Genomic DNA, 10132 nt, shown 5'->3' with positions numbered 1-10132 from the left:
ATGGGCAGGAGATGGCAGCAGCTGACTCAGCTTTTGGACTCTCCTGTAAAGGAGGGGGTGTCGATCCACACCAATGGAGCATCTTGATTGGCTCCCCCCATTTATGATGGGCAAGCACTCTTTGGTGTTGAGATGCTCGTGTGTGCGCACTAGGAAGAGATGCTTGTGAGAGAGAGCACCGATTGTTGTTATGGGGGCATAATCCAAAGGAGTGAGGCAAGAAAACGAGTGGTGCACCCAAAAGGATCACATAAATCGCAAAAGGATGAGATAGATATACAAAGGGAGGCAGGAATTTGAAGATACAAGAGAGAAAGAGGAAGGGGAAGAAGATGCAAGCGTTGAAGAAGAAGGGCTTTGAAAGAAGGAGACCCTTGAGCTTCTTCTTCTTCTCCACCTTCAACAATAGCAACAACAAGAGCACCACCACAACAACAGTCATTGCAGAAGCTAGCTCCTCATCGCCATCGCCAAACCCCATCCCCCCTCCCCTCCTCCATCGCCTCTCCCTCCTCGGCTTCTCTGACCCTCCCTCCCTCTCCCGCTTCTCCTCCCTCCCTTCCCTCCCCCTTGACCTCCCTGATAAACTCCAGCTCCTCTTGTCCTCCGGTGCCCCCCTCCCTGACATCAAACGCTTCCTCCCTCGTGCCGGCTTCCTCCACTTCTGCTCCAACTCCTTGCAGGATGTCGCCTCCAAACTCCTCCTCATCGGCCCCTTCCTCGCTGTCCATAACCCCGACCTCTTCCGCCTCCGGACCTCCAACCTTCGCCGCAAGATCGAGTTCTTCGGCAGCCTCGGCTTGCGTCCTGAGAAGATATTCTGTGCCCGGTGGCTGTTCAATGTGAAGATCGAGACGCTAGAGCGCCGGCTTTCTTATCTCAAGTCTGCAGGATTCACCCCAGAGGACATTGACAAGAAGTTGCGCTTGCAACCTCAGATTCTCTGTATTGACACAGAAAAATGCATGGAGCGGGCTTTCAATTTTCTCGAGAATGAGAGGGGTCTTACCAGAGAGTTCATTTGCAAGTGTATCGGCCGACGCCGTGGTATCACCACGTTCACCACAGAAAAAATGGCTCAAAACCTTGAACTCTTGGAAAGGCTGGGGCTCGACGCAAATTCTCACCGATTTTATCCTGTCTTTTTTGAGATTTGCAACTGCAAATCTGCTCCTCTACAAGAGCGAATTGAGTGGCTAGTATCTCGTGGAATCTCACGTGAAGACATCAAGATGATGATCACAAGTTCGCCTTCTGTACTGACTTTGCGGGAAGATACCATAGGAAGAAAACTGGACTATCTGCAGAATGTGTTGAATCGCGACATCAGGGAGATCCTTCAATATCCTATATGTTTGACAATGAGTTTGGAGCAACGCATCAAGCCTAGGTTTGCTGTGATAACAGAATTGGAGAAAAGGGGTCTGTTGACGCGTCCCCACAAATTGCATCGCGTACTAGGTGGTACAGACAAAGTCTTTAGGACACGTTACATGAACAAGCTGCAAGGTGAAGGGACTCTACTGAAACATGCCACGAGTGATGCAGAGCAGTAATGGTGCCCAATTTACTGCTTCTTGTCCTCTGTGCCTTCTTAGGTTGCGGTTCCAAAATTGGCTACGTTCAAACAAGTGCAACTCATTTTTGCCCTTCTCGTCCTGCTGCTTTTTATGTTAAAGTCAAGGTGTCTTCTTTGTCCTTCCTCGTGCATTTTGTTCAATGATATCAACTCTCTCGTCCTTGCTGCTTCCTATTGAGATTTCAGGATGCTTTCTTTGTCTTTCCTCTTGCATATTTTTCAGTGATACCAACAAAATTAAATGCTTGGAAGCTGCTCGTGAGTTCCCCAAAAGGAATCAAACATACTTCACACCAAACTTATGTCTCAACGCTAGTTGTTTGTAGAAAGCCACCCTATCAAGTTCCTTGCCCTTATGTTCCAGAGTAGACTCGTGTCTTCGAACAAGGCTTCCCAGTTTTCCTCGAGTAAGAGCATTAGAACTTGGTGAACGTGGTGATAGTCAAGTCTGATAATGACGTCAATATTAGCCTCTTTAAAATGGATATTGTTCATGTTATACCTGTAAGTGAACTTGCCTACAGAAGTAGGGATCTCAAATTATGCCTTTGTGTGAGCTCAGATTGAGGCACAACTTGGGTAGCCCAGGAAACACACAGCGCTTAATTCAAATCTCACTCCTTTGTGCACAAAGATGTAGATAGAGATAGATGCAGACACAGACAATGAAGTATGCACAGTAGAGTAGAAACAGTAAACATGCATTGCTCCAAAGATGGACAAAACCATATGCAACAGGTGTGCTCCATGTGTTACCATCAAGCAGATAGGGTATTGCCTAGACGTGGACCTGTGGCACCTCAGAACTATCTTCTACCTCCTCTTGGCACCTCCAAAACTCTGTCAGCCTGTGTGCTCCTAAATGCTGCACAAACACGTATCCTTGCTGCTCTGATCAGCACCCAATGGTGAGACACTGTTCACCCTCTCCTTAACCTCCCTGTTACTCTGGATGCAGCGTAAGTGAGAGGCACAAGGTGACCCTGATAGTCTCCCCAAGCAGGGGCGTATTTATAGGGCTAGAGCCCTCGTGAACTAGCCGACCAATCTGTAGGTCCACTAGAGGCCCTCCTGCTCATCCGACCTCTTCCGGTCTGAGTATGGGAAGTGGAAAGACATGTGGTTGCAGCTGCCTTGTCAAGGATGTGGGCTTGCATGTTGGCTGCAGTCTCTACCATTTACTAGGATTGGATACAACATGCAGAATTCAAAGACAACAGCCATCTTTTCAGAATTGCAGGAGCACTCAATCTTGACTAAGTTGCATAATGGGCGGTTGTGATTCCGGAACGAAAGCTACTTGGTTCCAAACTCACAATATAGACAGCTAGTATTTAGGGAAATGCATTCTTCCTCTATGGCAAGACATACAGGTGTCACAAAAACGTATGACCGGCTAAGGCAAAGTTTCTTGTGGGAAGGTCTATGGAGATATAGTCAAACATGTTGCTGAATGTTTGGCCAGCAATAAAAAGTGGACAGCAAAGGCGCCAGGCTCCAGCTAGTTCAGATTGGGGATGGGAAAGCATGCTGGATAAGCTGACAAAACAAGCCCATTTCATACTCACTAAAACCTCATATTCAGCTTCACAGGTTGCTTGATTAGGTGTCTAAGCATCATGGATTCCCTCAGGAAATTGTTAGTGATACAGTTACAAAAGTTTGTGGGTCATTTCTAGCAGGAATTATTTACAGGAGTGGGTACTATACTCGCTCCTAGCTCTGCATCCCATCCTGAGACTGATGGTCAGTTTAAAGGGTGAACAAATGGGTAGGGGAATACCTAAAGCATTTCTGTCATGACTGTGAGAGTGCAGCGGAATATGGGCAGCAATGGAGACAACCGACAACAAATTGGGAGATGCGAAAGGAAAGTGAGAGAGATGCTGTACCAATACTCAAGAAAAACATACTCTACTTCTGGGCAAAAACCTCCAAGACAAGGTGTTGAAATAATGGGGAGAGGAGCCGTATTTATAGGCCCCCCCCTCCAACCAATCTGGCCAATCCCATGGTCCTGCCGACCTAATCTCCCGGTCTGAGTACGGGAAGGGGAAAGAAATGTGATTGCAGCTGCCTTGTCAAGGATGCGGGCTTGCATGTTGTCTGCAGTCGCTACCATTTACTAGGATTGGATACATCGCATTCAAGAAGAGTACATGCAGAATTCAAAGACAACAGCCATCTTTTCAGAAATGCAGGAGCCCTTATGCTAGGATCATCTTGACTTTAAGTTGCATAACGGGCGGTTGTGATTCTGGAACAAAAGCTACTTGGTTCCAAACTCACAATATAGACAGCTAGTGTTTAGAGAAATGCATTCTTCCTCTATGGCAAGACATACAGGTGTCACAAAAACGTATCACCGGCTAAGGCAAAGTTTCTTGTGGGAAGGTCTATGGAGATATAGTCAAACATGTTGCTGAATGTTTGGCCAGCAAAAAAAAGTGGACAGCAAAGGCGCCAGGCTCCAGCTAGTTTGTTCCAGCCATTACCCATTCCAGAGGGCAAATCGACACACATAACGATGGTTACATCACAGGATTGCCTTCTACAGATTGGGGATGGGAAAGCATGCTGGATAAGCTGACAAAACAAGCCCATTTCATACTCACTAAAACCTAATATTCAGCTTCACAGGTTGCTTGATTAGGTGTTTAAGCATAATGGATTCCCTCAGGAAATTGTTAGTGATGTAGTTACAAAAGTTTGTGGGTCATTTCTAGCAGGAATTATTTACAGGAGTGGGTACTATACTTGCTCCTAGCTCTGCATACCATCCTGAGACTGATGGTCAGTCTTAAAGGGTGAACAAATGGGTAGAGGAATACTTAAAGCATTTCTGTCATGACTGTGAGAGTGCAGCGGAATGTGGGCAGCAATGGAGACAACCGACAACAAATTGGGAGATGCGAAAGGAAAAAGAGAGAGATGCTGTACCAATACTCAAGAAAAACATACTCTACTTCTGGGCAAAAACCTCCAAGACAAGGTGTTGAAACAATGGGGAGAGGAGCCCTTTTTATAGCCCCCCCCTCCAACCGACCTGGCCAATCCCATGGTCGTGGGCCCCCCCCTTTAACCAACCTGGCCGATCCCATGGTCGTAGGGAACCCGACCTGATTGGAGGCTTGGTTGGCTCTCAAACCTACGTAGGTCAAAGCGCGTGCAGGGTGCCTCCAAATTGGGTCTAGGGGCAAGTGAAAACAGCCCTGAAACCCTGTGCAAATAGGGCCTGCACTCCTACATATATACATGGGTAAGATCCTGATCCCCCCCCTCCCCCCCCAACCAAATCTGTGGAATCCTCACCATGGGGCACACCCACAACGAAGCCCTCGCTCATATGATACATCAGGAGATGCCAACTCACACCCCCTCTTAACTCTTGGATGTTCAATCAGGCCCAGGAAGCTGGAATGAGCACCAAGCAATTGCTGTGGAAGGGGCTTGGTAAACAAGTCTGCCCAGTTGTCGTCCGTCTTACAGAAGATGAGCAAGATCACTTTATCTAGCACCTTCTCCCGGACATAATGGTACTGTATGTCAATGTTCTTCGTCTGGGCATGAAACACCGGATTGCGAGCAAGTGCTATACAACTTTGATTATCTACACCCACTGTTGGGCGCTGATGACGTCAGTGGGGATGTCATAGTAGCTAGTCCCTGCTATGCATGATGGAGTTTATGGTTTTCAACCTTGTGAGTGACTATCATGAGATTGAAACTGCACTATGTTGTGTTTTTAAAGGATGAGTTTGGGAATGTTCTCGGATTCAATTAGGTATATGCTGTAGAAACCCTATCTCACCAAGCAATCTGCAAAGCCATAATGCCTCATGTAGCTGAACAGGTGGCCCGGTACTCAGCCTCTGTAGAAGATAAGGCCACAGTGGTTTACAGTTCCATGTAATTGTTGTTGACCCGATGGTGAAACAATATCGTGTGGTCGATCGTCGAGTGTTTGGATCACATCCCCTATCGGAATCACTCCAGCCCGGTAATTGGATGTTGGACTTGAGCTCCAATTGCCTAATCTAACAATCCTCGATCACGTGTACCCTGTAGGTATCTAAGGATTCTTATCCCTACATCACAATGGGTCTCCAAAGGCGTCTGCATGAAGGAGCTCAATAGCCCGAGAGAAGCTGAGATCCAATCTGGTGTTGAGAAGCCAGATCAAGGATCCAATCAATTTGCGATACAAATCTACATCCACGGGTGCACTAGGATCATAGTTGGATAGCTTGGTGTTGGGATCCATGGGGGAAGAAATAGACTTGCACTCCTCCATCCTCAAGGCTGCGTGAAGCTCCTGCACACCGCTTCTGAAGAACAAAGAAGCCTTCCTTACCTTGCCAAATCTCCAAGCGAAGAAGAAATGGAGGAGCCCCAAGTCTGTCATCTCGAATGCCTGTGACAAAGCAGCCTTGGTCTCCGCAAAATGTGGCATATGACTGCCTGTAAGGAAGAGGTCATCAATGTACATGATGATCAGGGAAACTAGTCTATCCTCTTGGAAGACATACAAGTTCGGATTTGCTTGAGACCCTCAAAAACCCTTCCATAGAAAAAACATGTCGATCTTCTGGTTCCATGCACGTGGGGCCTGCTTGAGGCCATACAGGGCCTTCTTCAGCCTGTAGACCATACCCTCCATTTGGCAAATCTTGGGGGTCGTTTTACATAGATCTCCTCATGCAGGTCACTATTAAGGAAAGCTAACTGTGCATCCATTTGATACATCGGCCATTGCTGATGAGTAGCAACTGCTAAAACTATCATGAGAGTAGACATCCTGGCGGTGGCTGCAAAGGTGCCTTCATAGTCAATCCCTGGTCGCTATGCGTACCCTTTGGCCACAAGTCTGGCCTTGTCCTTGTCCATAGCTCCATCTGAAGTATACATGGTCTTATAGACCCACTTGATACCGATGACAGATTGCGGCTTGGGTCTTGGAACCAGCTCCTAGGTCCCAATTCTTCTCAAGGGCTTCGATCTCCAGCTCCATAGATCTCTTCTATTGCTCCTAAGAGACTGTTTCCTGCACAGAAGATGTTCTTTGTCTCTAATGATCCGAACATCAAAGAATAGTTTACGTGAAGAGGGGTTGCCTCTTAAACTTTCTCCTTGCCATGCTTTGACTTGTGTCAACCTTCCTCTTTCCTTAGCCACGAAGAAGGAATATCAGTCACCCCAGAGTCTTGTAGGATCTCGATCAGCCGATCGGGTACCTTCTTAGAGCTTGAACCCTTTCTTGCGTTCATTGTTCGGATCATCTGCTGGCTCTTGCGCTGGGTTAGTGAAACAAGCCTTCAATAAATTAAAGGGCAGTAGAACTAACAAATAACCAGCCAACACTGTTATATCAACAATTGAGCAAAAGCATACTTAGCAGATTGGTGCCCCTGCACCAAGACAAAGACACAGATTGGACCCAAACCTTGGCATCCCTTTCGGTATTTCTTTAATTAAGTGAGAGACCCAGAATTCCAGGCTACATAAAGGATACATTCTTTCTTGCATTTGGGGCATTCCACATCCCATTAGGCTTCCACATACCTTGCATAGCCTCTGTTGTTCACTGCTCTCACCAACCTTGGCAATAGGCCTCCATTTCTATTCCAGAAAGCTTGCACACAGCCTCGAACACTAGTGCCCAATTAGCCACCTATCTGCTCAAAGCAGAAAAAGAAAGCATACAAGATCATTCTCCATTGTTCAGGACCATCACTACCTATAGTCTCTCATCCTATGGGCAGCATACATCCTGATACATCAACCTGTTACCATAAGTGAACTTGCATCATAACATAGCAAACACCATGGCAGTCACACCTATACCATCCCTATTTGGGTTCTAGGGATACTTTCCATCCCAAGCATGGATTCCCGACCCTTGCCTCCTCAGCAATGAGCCTGTACCAAGGATGTACCATTTGCCTAGCAACATTGCTTTCATGTGACCTATCTCCTAGAGAAACCCAAAAAAACACATTCCCACACGAAATATGTTACCTGCCAAAGCCAGCAAATAGGATACACAATGAATTCGATCCCACTTGCATTCAGTGCTCTTCCCACTCTTAGAAGGCATCATAATCCCAAACATTAGTCCTGCTGGGCCCTGCTCTCACACCCTATTGACCATAGGCATCCATTTCAGTGCAAACATGTGAATAAAACCTGGGAGCTGTTACTAGCAGCCCATGCAGGACCACACACCTCCCAGACAGCCACAAGTGTCCACTGACTCACTGGAATACCCAAACAGTGGGTGAAAGTAGAAGTAGCTTGCCCACAATCCTTAGAGGCACGCAAGAATCCACAGTGAACCACCCTGCGAACTAGGCCTCTCCAAACACAGCTCACAAGCTGAGCAAGGCAAGGATAAAGAGAAGACAACCAGCTTACCCTGGTCAATCAAGGAGCATCCTAACGAGCTCATACACGAGCTTGAGCAATTCAGCCCCCATTATGCATTGCCCTGTCTGTAATTCAGCTTAGCCTGCTCATACCACAGCAATAGTTGAGGAAAGGGAAGAGAAGGAGACAATCGAACGAGACCAGCCCCTTCAGGAAGCAATTCGTGGCCTGTGTACTTGGCCCTATGAGCAGCTAGGCCGTCAAGCAGTATAGCAGCCAGCCTTGAAGCCTTTCTAGTGCTGGCTGTTCATCGTACCAGCAGCCCGCGGAGCTGCAAACAGATGCCAAACCTCCCGTACGGACTTCCAAGCTGCCACATAAGGTCCAAGACAGCTGCACATAGTCCCCGAGGTAGATCGGTATGTCTAAAGCGATAAAAAACTGACCGTCTGTGTGCCCAAAACCTCCCAGTCGGCTCTCGTGCGTAGTTCGTGATTTTTCCAGCCTCTTCCTCCACCATGAACCTTGCCAAATGTATAGTTCCCCCCCCCCCCCCCCCCCCCCCCCCCCCCAATTTGCCCCTTGCCCCCTCTAGTGGGACCTTTTTAAGACCCAACCAATGAATTTGCCCCGTGCCTCCTCTAGTGGGACCTTTTAATGCCAAACCAATGGCCACTGGGGTCCTAAGGGTATTTTGCCCCCTCTTTGGACTTATTCAACAATTCACCCCCAAGGCATTAATCCCTAGGGGGGAAATCTTGCACACCCACATCCTAGGGCGCTGCTCACTCAATTTTCCAGGATCCTGCCCCACGCAAGTTACAAACTCACGCCCTTGTGACAGTTAGGCACATAAACAATGGCACTTTCATCTTTATCAGCTGGCTCGCTAAGAATAGGTGGCTCATCAACCTCTGAGGATGGTATTTGTTCATCGAAGATGACATTCTTGCTAAGTACAATCTCTCTTCTCGTGGGATCATACAACTGGTATGTTGGAAAGGTTAACCGGCAAGGGGGGGGGGGGAACCTGGTGACACGACAATCCAACCAGAATCATAGCGCAGGTGCCTTGATCCTCCCGACCACCCTCGAGCACATGGGCTACAGCTTGACTCATCCATAGGCCCGTATCTAACCCAGGCGTCCCATACCACCTGAGCTCGTCCAGAGGACCTTCGATACACCACCTATGATCCGCCATGTAGATGGCCAAAGTCCCGGCCTGGGTCCAAGCCCCATCCATCAGTTGAGGAGCGCTCAACTGATCTACACAATAGCACTGGCCCTCCCTCTATATAGAAGGAAACCTGCTATAGATAGCACAATGCTATGAATAGCTCCCTCCATATAAAGCGAGCACTATATATGAATCAATCTCTATATATAGCAATCTCGGCTAAAAATAGCCATCCAGCCCTATGCTATCCCGTAACCCACGTTAACCTGCTATCCAACCCTAGGTACACCATGCACATGACATACTCCCCTTCCTCTAAGAACTCACTCCTGAGTTCACTAGAAAGCCCGAAGACTCTCTGGGAAGATGAGTCCATGCCTATAACTATACTCTGACTATCAGTTTGAGTGTGCTATACTTTCCATGAGATTCAAATCAAAGAAAATCTAAGGCGAAAGCCACAATCTTTGATAACCAACCCAAGGAAAGTAAATCTCTCAATCTAAACAAGGTTATGTATCATCGAGTATTCTCCTAATGCTTGAATCCACAGAGTTAGTTCCGTTGACATATCCCGTACACAAGCATAGTAAAATCTGTACCTGAAGGTAAATGATTCTATCAACCTTATCTATTGAGTATCCTTGAACCCAAAATCTTAGGTTGAGATCGAGGAATCATTGTTCGAACAACCCCATCAATTGAACCCCTTGAGGTCAATTTCTGGGTTGCAATTTCTATCAACCCTAATGTCCTGAATTACTTAGTATTCAGAAAATCCCTCAACGGAATACCCTTGTAATTCAAATTCTTGGGTTGAAATACATGACAGACTTTCCATCGTAGAACAATTAGGTATCCGTTCATAACTCATGATGGAAGAATCTGCATGGAAGTATCAATGAGCAAAATCCTGACCAAAGATATGGTCCCCTTGATCTATCCTCGAAATGCCCCTACATGAGGATAATCAGTAAAAATTCAGTTGGCTATATCGAGTCAATGGT

The 10132-nt window shown here is 47.0% G+C and overlaps 1 protein-coding gene across 1 annotated transcript in view; it reads left to right on the top strand.

Annotated features, from left to right (window-relative positions):
* Positions 1-277: 277 nt before the first annotated feature.
* The window catches only part of LOC147882494 (uncharacterized), a 33276-nt gene continuing 23421 nt past the window's right edge, over positions 278-10132 (top strand). Inside the window, exon 1 of the mRNA XM_087400256.1 lies at positions 278-1509. Coding sequence (XP_087256382.1) covers positions 333-1509 — 1177 coding nt within the window. The 5' untranslated portion in view covers positions 278-332. The remainder of the gene's footprint in view (positions 1510-10132) is intronic.

The sequence above is a fragment of the Dipteris shenzhenensis genome, chromosome 29, assembly GCF_047967505.1.
Source record: "Dipteris shenzhenensis isolate YYH24624 ecotype China chromosome 29, Dip_SZ_1.0, whole genome shotgun sequence".
NCBI classification, from domain to species: Eukaryota; Viridiplantae; Streptophyta; class Polypodiopsida; order Gleicheniales; family Dipteridaceae; genus Dipteris; species Dipteris shenzhenensis.
Note: the sequence above shows the minus strand (reverse complement) of the source record. Positions and strands in the feature narration are given on the sequence as shown.